The sequence below is a fragment of the Terrapene carolina genome, unplaced genomic scaffold (genome assembly GCF_002925995.2).
Source record: "Terrapene carolina triunguis isolate 2854851 unplaced genomic scaffold, T_m_triunguis-2.0 Scaffold194, whole genome shotgun sequence".
Classification (NCBI taxonomy): Eukaryota; Metazoa; Chordata; order Testudines; family Emydidae; genus Terrapene; species Terrapene triunguis.
In genome coordinates, this window is record NW_020664545.1 from 7,660,969 (window position 1) to 7,682,429 (window position 21,461).

Below are 21,461 nucleotides of genomic sequence, written 5' to 3' on the forward strand. Positions count from 1 at the left end.
ACCAAATCAGTGGTGTCCTCCACTGTCAATACTGCCAAGGAAGCTGCTTGTGGTGCAAAGGACATTGTGACCAGCAAAGTGAATACAGTTCTAGGGCGGAGCAGAGAGGCCGTCCAGGACGGCGTGGAGATGACCAGTTTCGTGGTGACCAACAGCCTAAATAAAGCCAAGGCAGCAGGCCAGCTGGTGGCGAGTGGAGTGGATGCTGTGCTAGAGAAATCACAGGCGCTGGTGGATCACTACCTCCCCCTGACAAATGAGGAACTGGGTGAGAAAGTGCTTAGACATTCTACAGCAGCGGTTCTCAACCAGGGGTACACGTACCCCTAGGAGTACACAGAGGTCTTCCAGGGGGTACATCAACTCATCTAGATATTTGCCTAGTTTTACAATGGGCTACCTCAAAAGCACTAGCAAAGTCAGCACAAACTAAAATTTAATACAGACAAGGACTTGTTTATACTGCTCTATGTACTATACACTGACATGTAAATACAATATTTATATTCCAATTGATTTATTTTATAATTCTATGGTAAACATGAGACAGTCAGCCATTGTTCAGTAATAGTGTGATGTGACACTTCTGTATATTTATGTCTGATTTTGTCAGCAAGTAGTTTTGAAGTGTGGTGAAACTTGGGGGTACGCGAGACAAATCAGACTCCTGAAAAGGATACAGTACTCTGGAAAGGTTGAGAGCCACTGCTCTACAGCATGTGCTAGCAATAGAAAATGCACCTCTCTCCTCCATCCAAGCTCAGACACTATTGCTTCTGCTAGATGGCAGAGGCCTTCTCCTGTCTTGGGATAGGTAAGTTGCTTTCGACTTGTCACCGCAATGACTTTCTCTCAACATTAGGAGCTGGCATGTGACACAGGGAGGAGGTTCCGATGTTCGCTAGCTACTGTTTTGTCTTATTTGCCTTGAAAATGGTGGGTAAAAGCAGGTGAGATCCGTGCAATAAATAAATAACTATATCAGTGCATTCTTCATCCCTTCAGGCAGCTGCTGTCCTCTCAAAATCTGTGTCTGAGCACGAATAATAATTAGTTCTTTCTTCAGTTGATCTCAAAATACTTTACAAAGGCAGTCAGTATCATTATCCCCATTTTACAGATAGGGAAACAGAGGCACAGAGACAAGGAGTGGGGCCGTTAGGTCATGCTAGTGCTAGACTGTGTGTCGCCGATCTTGTGCAGTGGGCCCAAGAGGACCATCACTGGGGGCGGGCATTCCTGCTGATAACCTGACCCTTATACAAATGTTCCCTTCAGTTAAACTTGCCATAGCCATCGAGGGTTTCAACATGGCCTCCGTGGAAGAACAGAAACAGCGTCAGAGTTACTTCGTGCGCCTGGGTTCCCTCTCAAACAAAGTCCGCCACCGAGCCTACCAGCACTCCCTGAACAAGCTGCGGCTCATCAAGCAAAACACCCAGGACAGTCTTTCGCAACTCCAGCTGGCAATAAACCTCGTAAGTACACCCCCTTTCCCGCCCTGGCGGTGCAAAGCATTCCACCCCAGTGCTAAATCGCACTGTTCCCAGGGTGCCCTCTGAGTCACACGTCTACCTACGTCCCCATCTCTGCTTGATGTGCCTCAACTTCCTTGGTGTGGTCCTGCCTGTTTCCCGTTCTCGGGACCCCACTGTGTAAGAGGGACTGGGCACTGCAGAGCTTCTTGCTGATCACAGGTATCTGCAATGATCATTCTTGTCTCCCTGCCAGATCGAATACGTAAAACAGGGCGTTGGGCATAAGCTTCAGGATAGCCTGGAGAAGCTTCAACAGCTGTGGATTGAGTGGAGCCGGACCCAGCCGAGCGGGAGCCCCGCTAAAGATGCTTCCCAGCCTGAGGTATCTCTAGTGGGGAGTACTTACAGGGACGGATGGTGCACTAAACACTGGTTTCGCATTGTAAGTCTTACCCACTCCTCTCCTCTCAGCAGGTCGAGTCTCGTATTCTAGCCATGATGCGTATCATCACCCAGCAGCTGCACCCTGGCTACGTGAATCTGGTATCCAGCATCCAAGGCCTCCCTAGTGACATCCAGGAAACAGTGCAACAGGCTGTTAACAACGTGCAGCAGCTCCACGCTTCCTTTTCCAGAGCTGATTCCTTCCAGGACCTCTCCAGCAGCTCCCTGACCCAGAGCCAGGAGAAAATGACAAAGGCCCAGGAGTCTCTGGATGCCCTACTGGAGTACATCTCACACAACACTCCCCTCAACTGGCTTGTGGGCCCCTTCTCTCCGTCAGTCAGAGCGACCCAAGAAGCCACAGAGGAGCCGAAAGAAATTATGATGACAGAGATGATATCATCTGCACTGCAAGAGGTGGCTTCAGCACAGAAGAAGGTGGCTGAGGTCCCCAAGGCACCAGAGAAGGAGATGGCTGTGGCACTGAAGGAGGAGGCCAAAATACCTAAAGCACCAAAGGAGTCAATGAAAGCACTGAAGAAGGCATTAGAGGAATTGACCAAGGCATCAGAGAAGACGGTGGCTAAAGAAACAAAGAAATATCCTTGAAATGTTCCAACTATTGCAGCCAGCTTCCATGGAAAGAACAGAACTTCCCTGTCGGTTTTAGTCACTCATATACCTGCCAGACCCATCAAAGGGGTGATTGCCTCTCTGCACCTACCCCTGACACACTATCCCATGCTCAGAGCTAAACATACAGTCAGCTCATCTAGCTGTATCTTGCAGGAAACTCACTAACCAAAGTGGCTTGACTGTCTGCACCTACCGCTCATGCCTTATTTCTGAAGCACACTGTACTGAGGTGGGGGAAGGGGGGTTCTCAGTGTTGGCTGCAAGAGCTGCACGTCTGTGGCGGTCCATGCGTGGATTGCTATGCCTAGCTGTGGACAGATGTAGAGGAAAGCAGCCGTCTTGCAAAAAGTCAAGTAATGCGCCCAAGCTGTGGACAGCTTAACACAACAAAACGATGCCCTTAACTTTTGATACTGTTTCCTCCTCTTAATTGTTATAGCTGTCCATCATGTACACTTCAATATACTACCCCTTTTCTGACTGTGCTGCTCCCTGCAGGGCTGAGACCATCAACGGGACAGTCGGCAGCAGCTGTGGGTGTCTCCTTCCCAAGACCATTTCCAAACCTTTCTTTTGCACAGAAATAGTATCAAGGGGAGATTTTTTTTTTTTTAAAGTGCCAGTGTTCAATGGGACTTGTGCTTCCAACATATTCGGTGCTTTTAAAAATCCTACTAAAAAAACTAACTCTGTGCATGTCATATTCACGCCAAGCACTCTGCAGCCATTGGAAAAAATGGCTCACAGCAGCTTTTCCAGGAGTTGCTTAGATGGATCCAACATTGCCATTGTCGTGGGATTAATTGAGTTATACAGTGGGAAGGATTGGTGCTGGTGTGTCTTGGTGATCAACTCCTAGTGACTCCTTTACTACTGATGCTTATTCCAATAGTCCCTCCAGAAACAAACTGCTGAGTTTTAATTTATGGAAAAATGGCAACATGGTCTTCAAAATAAATCTCAATTGCTTTCAAACCATGAGAACTGTTTGCAGTGTGTCTCTCTCTCTCCTGGCATATTTAAATCTGAAGGTGAAGCACTTCTGATTAGAAAAACAGAGAACAACCCAGAGCATCCTCTTCTCACCCTAACAAGAGTCTGGACGAGCTCTGCTTTTAGTTCTTTCGAAGGAATTAAGCCAACTTCTCTAGGGCTACGTCTTCACTACCCGCCGATCCGGCGGGTAGCAATCAGTTTATCGGGGATCGACTTACCGCGTCTCGTGAGGACGCGGTAAAATCGATCCCCGATCGCTCTGCCATCGACTCCGGAAATCCACCTCGACAAGAGGCGGCAGCGGAGTCGGCGGCAGCGCGGCAGCGGTCGGCTTTCCCCCGTCCTCACCGCCAGGTAAGCCGACCTAAAATACGCAACTTCAGCTACGGTATTCACGTAGCTGAAGTTGCGTATCTTAGGTCGGAACCCCGCTGTAGTGTAGACCTAGCCTAGGTAACGCTGAACTTACTTTTGGTCTTTCACTACCGGTTCCTTCCTGAACTCTTTCCCAAAAGCTGCTCTATCAGGCTCTGCCCTTCAGTGCCCTGGGCACAGCTCAAATTCGACCTCCAACTTCTAGTGAAAGCATCCTCTACTTTACTGCTCCTGTGTGTTCTGCCCTGGCCACTCTGCCCAGGGGACCCTCACGGTCAGTTCCAGCTCCGCCCATGACGTTAACGTTGTCACCTTCATCTCTTAGCCCTAGTTCCCATGCCTGTCAGCTGCAAACCACACCACAATGTATTTCTTACTCTAACAATGCACCTCAGTCCCTTCAATTCTCTGCTTGTGGCACATAATAGTTCAGTCCCCTGAGGGCTGCACTATTTTGGGTTAATTCTGGTTGTTGGGCTTGGTGTGCAGGTGCTGGTTGGGGTTGATGGACTGGGAGATATGGGTCAGTAATTTGAAGATCTCGTCTAGCCTTAAACTCTATGACTAATGTCTTAAAGACTGAAGTTCGCCTCTTGATTAAATATACTTACAGTAGAACCTCAGAGTTATGAACACCAGAGTTACCACAAACCTCATTTGGAACCGTAAGTACACACTCAGGCAGCAGAGACACCAAAAAAAGCAAATGCAGTACAGTGCTGTTAAACGTAAACGACTAAAAAAAATAAAGGGAAAGTTTAAAAAAAGATTTGAGAAGGTGAGGAAACTGTTTCTGTGCTCGTTGCATTTAAATTAAGATGGTTAAAAGCAGCAGTTTTCTTCCGCAAAGTCAACGCTGTATTAAGTCAAGGTTCAGTTGTAAGCTTTTGAAAGAACAACCCTAATGTTTTGTTCAGCGTTAGGAACAAGCGCCATTCCCCAGGCGTTCGTCACATCCTGTTTGGAACAGGCGAGGTACACCATCTCCTACAGCAGGGGTTGGCAACCTTTCAGAAGCGGTGTGCCGAGTCTTCATTTATTCACTCTAATTTAAGGTTTCGCGTGCCAGGAATACATGTTAACGTTTTTAGAAGGTCTCTTTCTATAAGTCTATAATATAGAACTAAACGATTGTTGTATGTAAAGGAAATAAGGTTTTTAAAATGTTTAAGAAGCTTCATTTAAAATTAAATTAAAATGCAGAGCCCCCTGGAGGCCAGGACCCGGGCAGTGGGAGTGCCACTGAAAATCAGCACACGTGCCGCCCTCGGCACATGTGCCATAGGTTGCCTACCCCTGTCCTACAGGGTACCTGGTACCCTGGCAGCATGGTGTCAGTGTGGCAGACTGATGCTGAGAAGGAGAGTGAAGCAGGTTCTCTGGTCCGCAGCGAACTGGGAGCTTTGTCCCAGGGAAAGAGCAGGCTGCATGTTACCTTAACCCTTCTCCTCCGTTGGCAAAGAAATCGGTACAGTTGCTGCCCGACCCTCAGTGCCAGAGACAAACCCGGAGCCCCGGGAGAAGGCTAGATTTCCTTATGGCAAGCGCGCCCTCTGGCTTCGGCTGGTGGGAACAGTGGGGGTTCACCTTGGACTTGAAGGCGCATCAGTCCAGCCTCTGGCTGGGGCGGGGGGGGGGGGATCCCCAGTCTGAGCGCATGAGCCCCCCCCCCCTGCCCCGAGGCTGCACGTGGGAGGATACTGGACTGAATTCCCTTGAGCAGCCCTGGCCCGCTTAGGAGGGGGCGAGTCCTCTGAAGAACTTCTCCAGCCTCCCACAGCTTCCCACCCCGCCAGCTGGGGCAGGGATTCCCCCCTAGCTCCCCCCTCCTCTAGCTGGCGCGGGGATCCCCCCATAGCTCCCCCCGCTGGGAGAGAGCCACGCCCACTCACCCCCCCTTTGCGAGTGGGATTTCCCCATAGCCCTCCCCCCTGGGGGCGAGATCCCCCTCTCCTTCACCGGAGGCGACATCCCCCATTGACCCCCCCTTCTGCAGGGGGGTGAGAGCCCCATAGCCCCCGCTGGGGGGAGTCCCCATAGGGCTCTCCATACTCCAGCTGGGGGGGGACACCCCCCATCCCCTTCTGCGGGCGGGCAAGATCCCACCTCCCAGCCCGGCCGCCTCCTCCTCCTCCAGGGGCTGAGCTCCCCCACCCCCGCGGGGCCCCGCCCCCTTTGGAACGCGCTGTAGCCAGCCAGCGACATGTAGCCACTTCCCTGTGTTACGTCACCGCCCCCCCCCACACCCCGGGCTCCGGCTCCGGCTGCCGCGGGGTGGCGACGGGGCCACCCCGCGGCCGCGGCTCCGCCTCCTGGGCCATGTGAACCGGGGTCAGGCTACTTCCGCCTCCCCGCGGCCAGCTCGCCCCCGCGGCTCGGGACCTGGCTTTGGAAAGGGGCGCCCGAGCGGCTGAGGACTCCCACGCTCAGTGCACCCAAGCGACCCAGGTAATCGCCCTTCCCTCGCCCCTGTAAGGGCCCGGCTGGAAGAGGAAAGTGACAGGTGGAGCCAGCCAGCCGTGCCCTTCCCAGGGGCCAAGCAGGGACCAGGACAAGGTCCTAGGAGCCAGGACTTCTCTGCCAGCAGATTTCGGGGTGCAGCTAAAAGCTGGATCCGGCCCGCGAGCCCCTGTTTCATTCATCCCATGGCTGCTGCCAGCCAGGGCAACATTTTCAAACTTGGCCTGGTCAGAATGAGGCGCCTGCCATCCTGTTTTGGCTCCTCAATGCAAATTAATCGGATGCCCCAAAAGTTGGGGGGAAAAAAAAAAGTCTGGCCTTGGTACTTTTCCAGGACTGGTAAAGAACAGCAGCAGAGGAATCTTGGTTCCAAATACCCTGGGAAGGAATTGGTAACTGGTCGGGAGCAGATCCTCATCTGGTGTAAATTGGCACGACCCCAGTGATGGCACTGGACCTAGGTCGATTTACACCGCAGGATAGTTGGGGGGTAGGGGAGGATGGCAGGCAAGGGACTCCTAGGAGAAGCAGGATTTTACGATCCTTAACTTCTGGGCAGGTTTCATGGTTCTGCGCTTTACTTCCCAATTCATGTTCTAATAGCTTCCATTGGAGGATGTTTCAAAATACAAACAAAAGAATTGGAGGGGGGGGGGGAGAATCCCAATTTTATATGGATTTGAAAGACTGAATGGGGAAAGGATTAGCAACAGAGGCCTGCTCCGCACACCTCTTTGCTGAAAGTGATATTTTTACTGAAGAATTCCCACCCCCGAAATGACAGAACAAAAAAACAACAACAGAAGAATAGAAAGGTAAAGTAAAGTAATGGGTATAGAGCAGGGATCGGCAACCTTTGGCACGTGGCTCGCGAGGGTAAGCACCCTGACGGGACGGTTTGTTTACCTGCCGCATCCGCAGGTTCGGCCGATCGTGGCTCCCACTGGCTGCGGTTCGCTGCTCCAGGCCAATGGGGGCTGTGGGAAGCGACGTGGGCTGAGGGATTTGCTGGCCGCTGCTTCCTGCCGCCCCCATTGGCCTGGAGCGGCGAACCGCGGCCAGTGGGAGCCGCGATCGGCCGAACCTGCGGACGCGGCAGGTAAACAAACCGGCCCGGCCCGCCAGGGTACTTACCCTGGAGAGCTGCGTGCCAAAGGTTGCTGATCCCTGGTATAGAGGAAGGGGGGTACGGAGTGGAAGGAGACTGACATCTCCAGTTTCCACCTGCAGGAAGTAATCAAAGGTTTCTAAAAAATTAAACCAAATCTTAAAATTTGACTGAGGTCCCTCTTCTCCAAAACGTTACCTGCTCTTCAGCTGGTACTTGCCAAGCTTCTGTTTTTATTTTTTAAAAAGTCATTTCATAGAGCCCCATGAACGTATTCGAACTGTCAATTCCCCCTTGCAAAAAGATAGTATTGCCTCGTGCCAAGTGCATCAACAGAACCTTGGATGATGAATGCAACATCGATCTGACTCACAACGTTGGAGGTGTTTTGAAAGGGCAGTGATCATTTTGTTTGTTTTGGTTTTTCAAGAAGTTTCTGTGTCCCAGAATTGTTCATGGAAAGGGAGGACAACTTCCTTAGATATATATCTGATCTCATACATTAAGCAATCAGAGGGTTTTTGTGAGGTAGAAAAACTAGTAGCTAAAAACAGTGAAATTGTAAATTTCCCCCTGAAAGCAAGATTGTTGTGGGAGTTTTAGTTTTGTCTGCGTTTTTTAAAGGCACTCTTTTCTGATGCTCCTTTAAATACTGGAAGATTTTTCCAGAGGGTCAGATATTCTGTTGGTCTTCTATAGCCAGTATTCCTCCTGACTGACAGACGCATCAACCTTCCACTTCTGGTCTGGGCCTCTCCACCTTACTAGAGTGAGTTCTGATATTAAATTAAACTTGCTGCCAGAAGACATTGGTGAGTCTAAGATCTTAACAAGATTCAGAAGAGGAATTAGATATGGATATGGATAATATGAACATCCACAATTAAATGAGATTGTATATATGTAACGGATATAAACCCTCATGCTTAAGGGCATGAACTAACTGAAAGGACATAAACCTGGAGTCAGGAAGATGCTTTCCCTATGGACAGCTTATTCCATAACGGCCCATTAAGAGGATTTGTGCACTTTCCATCTGGAATAGGCCACTGTCGGAGACAGGACGTTGGATGAGATGGACCATTGTTCTGATCCAGTCTGGCAATTTTTGTGTTTCTAAATATGTCAATAACTTAGCACTGATTACTTTAAAGTGTGCATTGCAAATGTATATAGCAAGTGTTTATAGCTTTGCCATGTGCTTCGAGTTATATATACTTGCAATAATGTATGTAGTAAAGATGAATAATACCAAGCAAATGGCAAAGACTATCTATATACTAAAGCGGAGTGACATTCTTTAAAAAGGTGTGGTGTAGACGCAATGCTGACAGCCCAGTGACCTTGGGCCAACCTAGCATGGAGTGCCCAGATTCTGCCTGGCCCGTTTCTGTAACTTCCCATTCTGTTTGATTGCAGATCCAGCTGGTGAGCTTTAAAGAGGATGAGGATGGCAGCACTACCCCTTGATCCTGAAAGTATTTGGGAGCAGAGCCGCTGAGCGCGAGAGGATTTATGTATTACCAAAGCGTGCCAGGTGCTTTACAAAACACAGCAGGGGCACAGGCCTTTGCTCCGTCCCTGCATCCAGAGGCTGTAATATGCTCTTTTCATCACCTGCTTCTTCAGCAAACTGTCTGGATAACCAGTTGAAGAGATGGCAGAGGCTGGCGAGGTCCAGCCAGGCTTTGAGGGGGTCTTCAGCATTTTATCTGCGATCCCAGAAGAGAGACTCGTTAGCCTCAAACATAAGCTGAAGCACACGAGACCCTGCATGAGCAGCTGTAAGCTGTTGCAAGCCATGGTCCTGCTGACTTTGGGACGAGAGTCAGAGGCAAGGATATGCCTGGATGCTTTGGGTGATGATGAAGGAGCCCTCTGTATCTGGAGGAGCAAATGGGGTACTGCAGGCAGCGAGAACCCGCTGACTCCCCAGCAAGAGGCAGGTGCCCTCCTGGCCCTGGCACGGATCTACTCGCTGCTGGTGGAGGAAAATCTGTGCACTCATCTGGCCAGGGACAATGCCTACAAGGCTGCCATTGTGGCCTTCAGAGCCAGCGAGGATCCTCGGAGAGACAGACTGAGCAGCATCTTGGCCGAGGCTCAGGAAAAGTGCGCGATTGACTTCAGCCCCACAGAGATGGGTAACGAATTTAAGACACTGAGATCTGACCCTGGGCATTTCCCGACTGCCAGCCCGGCTCCAGTGGTGAGGAGCCCCCCAGTGCAGATCGGGAGCAGATCGGTTCTCTCGGGGCCACAGACTTTGCGTTCCTCTGGCAGCCCAGCCTCCTTCATCAGCCACTTTGAGATCAGCCAGTCCCCCACGATGGAGTTTCACACCTGCTCAGCTCACCGTAACCATGTCCCGCAGCCCAGCAAGCTTTGTGGGGGTGCCGCGAACTGCACCATGCAGCCTGGCGGAGGGAGAGTCAGCCACGGCCCAAGGGACGCCGGCCGGTTCAGCAGCTCCTCTGCACCCCCTCTGCAAAGCCGAGTAAGAAGCCACCCATCTGAGAATCCCCAGGCCGGTAGCTTTGTTCCCCCATCTCTTCCAGTTCCCGAAACCCCACTTCCGCATCCGAGTGCTGTGCACTGTCCAGTGGAATGCACTGACCCTCCCACCATGGTGACAGCAGAACTGCAGGAACGCGTGGTCCAAAAGCCAGAAGAAGAGTCACCTACCGAGCTCCCTAGCTTGTGTACCCCAGGGCCAGCCTCTGGTTCCATCCGAATGCCAGTAGAAGATTCCTGTGTCCTAACAGAGAAAGCAGAGACGGCATCCTTCTCCTCTTCAGGGGGCCTCCCTCCTCCCCAGGCAGCAGCCGCCCCCACACCAGAGCTGGACTGTGGTGAGAAAAGGTTCTTCAGTTTCGTTGTCCTGCACGCCAGCGAAGATGTGGCCATTGCCTGCCGGGTGAAGGAGATGCTGGAGAGCATGGGGGTGCCCGACGGTGCCACCTTCTGCGAGGAGTTCCTCATCCCTGGGCAATGCCAGCTGACTTGCTTCCAGGATGCCATAGACAACGCTGCCTTCACCCTCCTGCTACTGACCCAGAACTTCCAGTCCCACTTCTACATGCACCAGATGAACACGGCCCTGATGGATTCCCTCCAGCGGCTGCCCAAGTACAATTCGGTCATCCCTTTCTTGCCCAAGGAGAACCCCTCAAAGTGTCCGATCCCCACCGTGCTGGCGGGGTTGGTTCCTCTAGATGAGAGCTCCCCGGTGTTCTCCAGGACGGTGAAGAACACCTTCCGCCTCAAGAGAATCAATGAGCAGAAGGCGATGTGGAGCCAGTTACAGCACATCCAGGAGCAGCACAGGAAACAGCAACAATACCAGGAACACCTCCAGATGCTGCAACAGAACTTAGTTGGTCTGAACTTGGGGTCCCAGCCTGGCTACCCATCCCAAATGCCTTTGCCAGGACTGTTGCCATATCCTGCAGGAATTCAGCAACTTCTGCAGCAGCTTGTGTCTAGTCTCCAACTCCAGACATCTTCTCTTCCAATGTTTGCCCCTCCTGCCACGTACCAGCCTCACCCAGCTAGTCAGTTCATGCCCACCCTGTCGGCTCCCTCCCCTTCCCAGCACTTCATCCTGCCGCCCAGCCACCAAAACACGATGCAGGGGTCAGGAGGCCCCCAGCCCCTCATCATTCAGAATGCTCAAATGGTGCAGATTGGAGACCACAATCAGATGCAGGTGGAGAGGACCAGGCTGGTGGCTGAGAGCTCTGATGAAGAGACCAGCGAGAGTCACTGATTGGAGGGGCCGGAACTCGACACGGTCTGGAGAAAGTAGCACTTCGTTTCATAGCTAAATTGCAAGCCGTCTAAGGCAGGGGCTGTAGTCTTTGTTACTTGCCTGCCCGGTGAGGACAGGTCCTTCTCCTCGCCTCCGGGGGAACATGGAGAGCGTGGAAGGAAGTGACCGTCTTTTCTGCTGGAGGGAAGAGAATGAGAATGAGGAAAAGAAAGACTCAAATTCCTGGGAAAATATTTCCCAGAACTCCCGAGAGAGACAAAGGTTTTTGAAATAAATTTTAGTTAATTTATTCCTCTTCCTCTATGTTCTCGCCTTCTGGCCGGGGTGGGAAGGGCAGCCATTGGTCTTATTCTTAATGCTACCTCTCTAGGACCTGTCCGATGTGTCAATAGCGAGGGGGAGACAGCGTGGTCCAATGGAGAGGGCCAGAGGCTGGGACTGCTGGGTTCTATTCCTGGCCCTGCCACTGATTTGCTGCATCACCTCGGGTGAGTTACTTTAGGCCGAAGTTTTTAAAAAATGGTGGAGCCTGACTCTTGGAGGTCCTGAGCACCCACAGCTCCCATTGCCTTCAGTGGGAGTGGTGGGTACTCGGGGGGCCCCAGGGTGTCACCTAAAAAAAAAAAAATCAGTGGCCACTCCTTTAAGTTTAGGCCTTCCTCCCCCCCACACACACACACTGTGCCTCAGTTTCCCCCTCTGAGAAATGGGGATAGTAGTGCTTATATGCCTCTGTGAAGTGCATGGAGAGCTACAGGGCTAAGTATTATCAATCCCCAAACAAGCACAGAGTGATGCCCCCCTTTGTCACCGCCTCCAACGGAGCTGCATGGTGATCCCTGCACTTCAATACCCAGCGCCTTACCTACTGCCAAGAGCTTGTCCAGCACCCTCTGGCGCGAAGCAAGTATAAAATGCTGACGTGCCACTCACTCTGTGGCCATACTATCCCCGAGGCAAGGAGGGGAGCGGGTTATCAGAAGCGCCTGAACCTGGGAAGAGGTCCTCCCCCTGTGATAACGGTCAGGAGGTCCCCGGGTTTGTGTGCACGCCTGCGCGTGTGCGTGCAGAAGTGGGTGTCGATGTGCAACTTCAGGTGGAAACAAATCCAATCCCTGACTAGTCTGCATCAACCCCACAACTCAGGGCTGTGGAGCCCTTGGCGGGAAGGTAACAGAACAAGTCCAGTTGTGTGACAGCGCTGGGCCCAGCACGGTCAAAGGGCAAATGTCTTTCCTCCCCCTTGCAAGTATGAATGTCCAGGCATTGCCTAGGCATGATCAAAAGCAGCACAACGTGCCAGCGCTGGTGACGAAACTGATCCTGCATTTAGAAACTGGTATTAACCTCCCATTGTGCACTTGACTCCAGCTGTTACACCAGATTCCTTGTAGGGGCCATTAATCTGCAGTCGGCTACTCTGATGATTAGACACATTCAAGGGCCAGACTCTGTCCTCAGTGAGACACACATCTTGCACTGAAGTCAGTGGGAGTGACACCTGTTTAGACGCGGGCTGATTTGGCCCCAAGAAAATAGCGAGCGTGAGGTCTGTATTTCTGGACGAAGGCGATTTAGCTGAAGTGCCTACGTCCTGTGGAACTGGCTGGCCGTAGGTAAGCCAGCCAACTGCCCATCCTTGGAGGAACCAGCTAGCAGGCTTTGAAAGACCTTTGCAAAAACTGTAATGAAAATGTACCAGCCTAGGCACAAAACCGCTTCACTCCTGATTCCAAACAGCAACACAACTGTGCTCCCCCCATGCAAACAACACTTGGCACAGCTCCAGGCACTCAGGAGCTCCAGTGAGCCTGACCCTTAAAGTCCCCAGAGCTTGTACCCTTCAATATCCAAAGATTTGGGGTGTCCCAACCACCTTTGGACAACTGAGGTTGTACCACAGTTTTAAAGCACTCTATGAAAGCTCAGACCAACCTACAGCACAATGGTCCAGACAAATGTACAGTTGTATTAAGTAACATCTGCTGTATGTGTCCAAGGAATTAATCAAGGTGTGTTAAACTGGGACTGAGATGCCACAGGGATGAAGGCTTTAGAAACGCCTAGATAAAGGGCCATTCACAGCACCTGTGATGTAATTGCCAGTTAATTAAGATGGAATTTATCAATTTCCCTATTTGCAGAGGATATGTCTATCCTCCCCTTATGGATATAGCAATAAACACTCCCAACAGGGCAAGCTAGGATCGTCACTGCACCCTTAAATTTGGGATTCAACCTTCAAACTACAGTCGATGTAGTTTTTATAGGTGTTATTTCCCTGTGGCCTCCCTGCAGCATTAGGAGAAACAAACCTGCAGCGCCATCCCTCTGCAATTGAACATCATGCATCAGCCCCCCCCAAAAGTTATGAGATTGGCTTAAAAATCATGGGAGTTTAATAAGTGTTCGGTTCTTTTTATCTCCCTTCTGGGACTGAGTCTTGGATGGCGGGGGGGGGGGGGTACTGCAACCATAAGGACTAGAAACATAATTGTTTTAAAGGAAAGCTGAGATTCTTATATAATCACTTGACTCCAGGTGCTGGGATTTTAAGACCAAATATTGCAAAGACCCATGATAGTCCCAAAAGCTGGCAATACGCACAATGGTGGAGGCCATAAGGGAAATCTCCCATGTATGGCTCTATTCTGAAAAGTAACTTTATGAAAATGGCTGATGGGGGGGGGGGGAATTGCCCATTTATTACATCTCTCATAGTCGTGTTTAAAGGCCCTAAAGTGAGAGCAGGGCCCCACTAGCTGCTGTGCAAACACAGATGCTCCCTGCCTATTGTGGCCCACCGACTGCCAGAGCAAATTTTGCCCTAAGAAAGAATGGTGGTCATGCTGCAGTGTGTATGCGGTGGGGGGAGGGGGGGAGGCTGTTCTATCTACTAGTACTGCAAACTCAGCGGGCTCAGCGAGAGACAGAGAAAATTGCCCCTAGGGTTGAGAAAACCCAGGCGGCGGACTATGACACAGCTGATACAAAAAGGCTGTCTCATCTCATTGAAGGAAGCTCCACGTAAAGCCCTAAGGGGAAAGATGGAACTGGAGAACCCAGTTGCAGAGCTGGCTTCTTTCTTCCTCCTTGAGTTACAAAAAGGAGAGACCCAGACACTTCCTTAGGGGAACAGCTCTTTACCTTCCTCTACACCCAGGTGAAGCCATCGCTATGTCCTTCCCAGTGGACCACTCCATTGTAAAGTGGCTAGCGTGAGCGCTGCTCTTTATACCCTCTCCCAGCACTACCTGGGACTCAGACTGCACCACTACAACTTCCTGTGCGGGGGTGGGAAACTGCCCAGTGTTAGGTAATGGTTTGTTCTAATTCATCCTGTCGGGGGGCCCTCCCTGACACATTTCTGGCTGCAGGAAGTTAAAGAGGAAAACTGTTTTCATAATTCAAATAAAGCAAAAACACACATTAAATAAAAAGAAACTTGGAAAGGTGGAAAGGGCTGATTGGTTGAAACTAAAAGGGGATGAAGCCGAGGGCCTGTAAATTTGCACTCCAGGAGTTGGAAGGGATCAGGACTTAGTGCTGGTGACGGGCTACAGGTTAGAACGGAGCATGAGGCTTACACACGCTTATAACTGGCCTTTATAAAAGGGTGACTGTTACCTGGGACTTTCAAAATTCAATTATTTTTTTACTGCTGCTCCAAATCCAAGTCCCCCGACTGCTGAAACGTACAGCGGGTTCCTGATTTCTTTCTCTAACTTTGCATGTCTGGGATTTGCATCTTCCATACTACAGCTGTCGTGCAGCAGAATCGAGCTGGTTTCTGTCTGGCTCATGTCTTATCCCCATGACTGGCTTCTGCTGGCCGAGGTCTGCTACGCCGGGAAGTTGTGTGTGTGTCCTTTGGAGAGAGGGGGGTTGAACAGGTGGCCCTGCCACTAGAACTCGGCCAACAATTCTGCGGATGATGCCCGAGTCCGAAGAGACTCCAGCTCGTTCCGCCAGAGCCTCGGGGCGGAGAGCAGTAAGCAGTGCCTGACGCCAGCAGCTGTGGTTCTCCCTATGCACAGTTCTGCCGAGTAACATTCTCATAGTCAGAACACCCTGCTTTGCTAGTGCCCACCATCCATGCTTTCAAAGCTACCTGCTGGCTCTTGAGAAAATAGTGCCAGTACTGCGTGAGGCCTTTTGGGAAACAATCAGAATGGATTTATCAAGGTCTGACACTGTAAACGCTAATTGCCTCCTGGGGCAGGCAGGTGGACTCACTGGGCCATGATCACATGCAAAGTTCATTAAAAAAAAAAACAGCGCCGGGGGTGGTGCTTGGGTGGAGTTTCTGTGGCTCTCGTCTCCATCATTACCAGAGCTGCTGCATCATGCGCGTTACGTGCACCGTCAGCGAGGCCTTTTCTGCATGAAATAGAAAGAGCCTTCCAAGGCGCTGACGTTCCCAACGCTCATCACAGCCCCTCTCTGGACGCAAGCCACGGAGCAAAATGAGAAGTGGCTGTGGCGGAGCTCAGTGTGGGGCACTCAGCTCCGTTAGCCTCCCCCAGGAAGAGCGGCCGCGCTGAGTCACAGCCAGAGAAACGTTCGGTATTTAGGGGAAATACTCAGCAGAAAGGAAGTTCCTGGCGGTGACGTAAAATATTTCAAAACGCTTGATACGTTGCTGCAGCTTCCATAGATCTTCCACCTCCTCCAAGAGGGACTTTCGGGCCAAGCAGAACTGCCAGTTGCCCAAACAGATCCTGACTCCCACCATCCCCCCCATCAGTATTTTTGCTCCCAAGGCTGAATTTTCAGGGGAGCTCCACACCACCCCCAGCTCCAGACCAAGTCAGTATCTTTGGAAGCAAGCTATTCAGAGGGGAGGGGTGTTTTTGTGGTTAAGACGCTGGGAGGGGACTCGGGAGAACTGGGTTCAGTTCCTGTCTCTGCCACAGGCCACCTCTGGGACCTTGGGCAAGACACTTTGGTCCAGATTTTTAAATGTATTTCAACTCCTACCTCCCACAGATGGGGATTAGGAGGCTAAATATCCAGGAGGCTCTGGGTTTACATCTCCTGGGGTCTCCATTCCACACCTGTAAAACAGAGAGAACACTTCCTTTTGTCCGTCTTTTCTATTTAGATCGCAAGCTCTTTGGGGCACGGTCTGTCTCTTACCATATGTTTGTACAGCACCCAGCACCACGTGGTCTGGACCTCAGTCGGAGCCTCTCGGTGCGACTGTAGTGGTTGAAGAAGGGCTTTCTCCCAGCCCGGTTTCCCTGCTTTGAGCTTGCAGTGCTAAAACGGTGACAATAGAATCATTGCCAGGGCAAGAGTTAGCGCAGAATCAAATGAAAGTAACTGCACAGCAGAGGCAGGGGGTGGCTGGGAGGGAGCATGACCTTTTGTAAGTGGCTTCCGTAATAGCAAAGGGAACAGTCAGGCCGGGGCGGGCTAGGGCCATTTCTGGACATTGTCCAGGCCCTGCCTGGACAGGATTTTAAATCAGTGTTATCAAAAAGCGGAGCTAGAATCCAGCCTGCCCCCATGCTTGACCCTGGTAAGTTGGGTTAGTCCATGGCAGGGTTTAGGCTAACCCACTTTGGGGGGAAAAAATACCCTGTGCCCACTGCTCCTGCCAACTGTTAGCTGTGACTGGGTCGCAGCACGGTTCTCGCTGAGTCAGGTCTAGGCCCATCCCTTGGGATCTCCCAAGTGTTTGTCAGCATCCAGTGAATACTACTAGCCCTGGGGGTTGGAGGATGCAGCCCAAGCCAGACCCTCTGTGGCTGGACGAAGCGTTTTCCTGGTCCCTCCGCTTTGGTTCCCAAACCCAGGGCTGCAGAAAGCTGGCTAGCACTCCATCCCTAACATGCCCTGTTGTGCTTTGGTCCATATCGTAGCCTTCACAAGGCCCTGAGCATGCCTAGGGTTAGTGAGAGTTAAGGATGCAGTGGGAGGATTTGCATTGGCGGGCCTGTGGGTGTTGGAATCAGACCTTCACCTTAATGGGGATTTACAAGATCACAGCTATAGATACTTTGAGTAAAATATCCACCACCTCCCTGGTCATTTGTCTCTTGAAATTACCTCCAGCTGCAGCCACTCAGCAGGTCTGGCAGTAGGGGGCTCTCTAATGCCATGTAGCCATCTAGCAATTGGATGGCTCACAACACGGACAAGGGAGCCGGGAACAACCCAGTACCGGGGCCCCCTGCCTCTATCCATCAAGCCACATGGCAGCACCTTGCCACATCTGGGTGGGGAAATTGTATGCAGGGCCGGGGCACGGGGCTGGGGTGCGGCGTGTAGGAAGGGGCTCAGGGCAAGGGATTGGGGCAGAGGGGTGTATGAGGGGGCTCAGGGAAGGGGGTTGGGGTGCAGGAGAGGTGCAGAGTACGGCTCAGGGCAGGGGGTTGGGGTGCAGGAGAGGTGCAAGGTGCGGGCAGGGAGTTGGGGGGGGGGTGTCTAGAGGCATGGACAATGCACAGATCCCTCTGCCCCCCCGTCCGGGGGCCGCAGGGACATGGTGCCGACAGCTTCTGCAGAGCGGCATGGGGCCTGCGGCACCAGGGGGGGGGCAATCCCATGGGCCAGATCCAGAGCCCTGGGGGGCCGGATCCAGGCCACAGGCCGTAGTTTGCCCACTCCTGGCCTAATCACACACTCCAACCTCCTGCACAACCTGCCCCTCCCGGCCAGCCCAGGGAGTGCACCCCACTGCTCCTTTATAAACAACCCCACAGGCTGTGGCTTCCACTGTCGGAACAGCTCTGCTTTTATTTTTAGCTGCGTCAGGGGGCTTGGTAATGGCAAGTGCGACTTGCTTTTTATAGCATTTGCTCAGGGCTTCCAAAGGGAATGGCAGGACCCAGGGGCCTGGATCCAAACCGAGTTTCCTTCTCAGCATTTTCCCTCCCCTTACGTAACCTTCCTTTGCCTAGGTATTGCATTACCACGGCCTGGTCTGATACCCAGGGCCACTCTTTCCTAAGGAACAGAATATGTAACACCCCCCTCCCCAGTTTTACATGACACATTTATAGAGAAGCGGAATTGACTGCTCAGGTGATGGGGCTGACAACTCAACAACAGAGTGCAACTGATGTAGCTTGTGCGGATGGGACCCGTTTGCTGGGCTAGTTCAAATTGTTGGGATGAGGCAGATTGGGAAGGGAGGCCTATAGAGATTTGATTGTGTTCTTTACACTTTAGAGGTACCAGGAATGTCAGCTGTCACCCATTTCTGCCAGAGGTCTCCAGGGAGGACCAGAGAACTGGGGGAGGAGCTTTCTCAGCTCTCATGTGAAAGACAGGGGAGGAACAGAACCTTTTACAAGGCGCTTTTTCCTTCCAGACACTTTCGGCTTTGAAGCCAATGGGTGTTATTGAAAAGCAAAAGCCACAGCATTTTAATCAGAATGACTCCAATTCCCTTTGCCCCCTCAACCGCTCAGCTTTCGCTTGGTACCAGCGAGGTCCCCATTCCCCTAACTCTTCAGCCAGCCAAAGACACGGCCAGGAAAAACAGGGCAGAGAAGGGGTAAAAATTTCAGCGAAGGGACTTTTGAGAATGGGATTTAGGTGCCTAACGCCCACAGGTGCTTTTGCCATTTATTTCAAAGTCCTGAATTTCTGGTGTAAAAACCGAGCATTTGGTTTTTAAACGCGCGCACACAACCCACCAGCCAGGAAAGCAAAAAGAGGCCACAGCCCCATTTTTGTCTTTTACAGTTCACCTTTAACACCAGCGATGGCTTTCGCCTGAGACTCCCATACTGAAATCACGCACTCTCCCTTTGGGATGGCAGATTTCCTTAACTAGGGAGCACACAGGCTGGTTGCGGGGAGCAGTCAGGACAGAGGTGTGTGTGTGTGTGTGTGTGTGTGTGTGAATGCACATTCTCAAGGGGAGGTACTAGTTATGTTTTAAGAGCCTCATTAAAATTCACCTACAAAACTCTCAACCATGGCATGCTGGGACCACTGCTAGTCACCAGACTAACAGTCTGTTACCTTGTACTCCTCTGGTCTGTTCTAGCTACATATTTTCCTATCTTATCCAGCTGTTTGTTGTGTGTTTGTACAGTGCCTAGGACAATGGGTCCCCACTCTCCTTGAGGCACTACCACTATACATATAACAAACAATGCAGGGCAAACACAATGGGTTCTGTATGCTTGTGGCCAAACTACAGAACTGATCCTGCAAATGCTCTATGCGCAAATATCCGTGCTCACAGGAGTGGTCCTGCTGCATTCAATGGGACGTGCAACAACCAAAGGGGAGGGGAGACGGATTGCTGAGGAAAGAAAAAGGAAAGGATTTTACTGTGTGCTTTCCAGCCTCTCTCCCCCCCTCCCCCCGAAGGGATTGGGGTCAGGGAGAAGAATTCGGCTGTGTGTTCCTCTCTCCCAACCCCCCAGGAATAAAGAGGACTTTGCTGGGACATTTACAGTCTTGTCTGAGCTCTAACAGGGCTAGTTGTAAATGGGGTTTTCTCCATAGCCATTTCGCATTTCGGCACCTGAGCAGTCTGTGTCATGTCTCTCTAGTGCGATACATAGTATAATTCCAGTGATCCAAATGCCCTTTATCCAAAAATCCAACTGGACCGAATCCACGGTGCATCCCCCCCATGTTAATTAACAGCACTTCCATTTCTCTGCACATCAGCTTCTCTGAAAGTTTCGGCTGTCCCCCAGGCCAGTCAAGTATACCGTAGTTGGAACCCCCAACGTGGGTTGCATCCCATGACTGCCCGAGGAAGCACATAACACTGTCTCTGACACCCCCAAGGGTTGCCACACAGGTCCCGTCCTCACCAGAGATACTTTTGAGCATTTGTGACCCTCTCTAAGTGCCCGAAGAGCTGATGCTATCCCTATCTTTAAACTCCAGGCTCTGCACTTTGTAAACACTGATCATATAACATGAGTGTGGGACGATCCGGGGAGCCTAAAAGATCTCCATAGAAGGGCACTAGCAATTGGCCCCAGCAAAGCCTCAGGTGAATCTTTCCCTTCTATGCATTTCTACAGACACCCACACAGGAGCCATGTATTGGCCTGGGGAGCTGAGCGTGGGAATCAGAGCTGGAATTTAAAAAATAAAGCGGGAAGCAAAAAGAAAGAGAAATCTGCGGAGGGAGAATTTGCAGGATTGTTTCAGGAGAGCGACATAAGCCAGGGTTTATGACTGCCCTCGTGAAAAATCTCTACCCTCCGCCCCAGCTAATCATCCAGTTACTAAAACAGTCCCTAAACATTTCACTGCGCCAGCCAACTGCCTGTTCTACCCTGCACGGCAGTCAGCCCAGCCAACACCTACAGTAAATAATGGCTCTTAGGTGGTAATTATACTTCAGTTCATACAGTGATTTCACTTACCCAGTAATTACCATCAACACGTAATTGCAAGGTGCAAAATAAATATGGCCTTTCTGCCATGCTAAGCTTCCCCTTTCCTGAGGCTCCAATCAATGGCCAGATTCCACAGCTACCTGATCACATGGTCACAGCTTCAGATTTCTTATTGCCCTTTAACGGCTCTCTATTACTAACCTCATGTCTGCTCTGGGTACAAGAGGGGGGCTAATCAAAGGGTGTCTGGAAGGGGTCCCTGGCAGCTATAATGTCACAGTATGAATGGGTCCCTTTTAAAAACAAAACCTCACCCCACAGCCAAGATTTCCAAGCAGCTAGTCATTTGGAGATCCAACCTGAGCCACCTTAAAGCGGCCTGACTTTCAGAATGCACCGAGCACCTGCCCTATGAAAGTCAAGGCACCTCTAAGGTAACTTACGTTGGCCATTCAGCAACTGAAGCACTCAAGATCTGTAGGCACTTAGGACAATCTTCCCAGAGCCTAGATTTTTAAAATCAGTTCCCATAGCTCCACTGACACTGATGGAGTTACACTGATTTACACCAGCCGAGGGTCTGGCCCAAAAGCTGTGACCAAACTGAAACTCCAGAAACTCAGGGTTCAAGGACAGTCAGCTAGTTTAGGCCTGAAGTTTAAGTCTTATTGAAATAGACTTAAGAAGTTTTATAAATCTCCCATCAGTGAATGTTTTTGTTCATTTTAAATGCTGATTAAAATAATGCATTTGCGTTTAAACCTTCCCCTGCAATTTTTCAACCCAATCACAACAGCATGGAGATGCAAGAGAGCCAGAAAGTGAGCCTAACTAGAAAGAGAAAGGAAACTATTTTCAGTGACAAA

The 21,461-nt window shown here is 51.1% G+C and overlaps 2 protein-coding genes across 2 annotated transcripts in view; both read left to right on the forward strand.

The window, feature by feature from the left end:
* LOC112121878 (perilipin-3) overlaps positions 1–3,526 on the forward strand; it is a 13,596-nt gene extending 10,070 nt beyond the window's left edge. Inside the window, exons 4-7 of the mRNA XM_026655068.1 lie at positions 5–268; positions 1,279–1,478; positions 1,732–1,860; positions 1,950–3,526. Coding sequence (XP_026510853.1) covers positions 5–268; positions 1,279–1,478; positions 1,732–1,860; positions 1,950–2,531 — 1,175 coding nt within the window. The 3' untranslated portion in view covers positions 2,532–3,526. The remainder of the gene's footprint in view (positions 1–4; positions 269–1,278; positions 1,479–1,731; positions 1,861–1,949) is intronic.
* Positions 3,527–6,213: 2,687 nt separating this feature from the next.
* On the forward strand, positions 6,214–11,558 carry TICAM1 (toll like receptor adaptor molecule 1). Its single transcript, XM_026654982.1, has 2 exons — positions 6,214–6,377; positions 8,917–11,558. Exon 2 carries the CDS (start codon positions 9,155–9,157, stop codon positions 11,264–11,266), a length of 2,112 nt encoding a protein of 703 aa, XP_026510767.1. The 5' UTR covers positions 6,214–6,377; positions 8,917–9,154; the 3' UTR covers positions 11,267–11,558.
* The last annotated feature ends 9,903 nt before the right edge of the window (positions 11,559–21,461 follow it).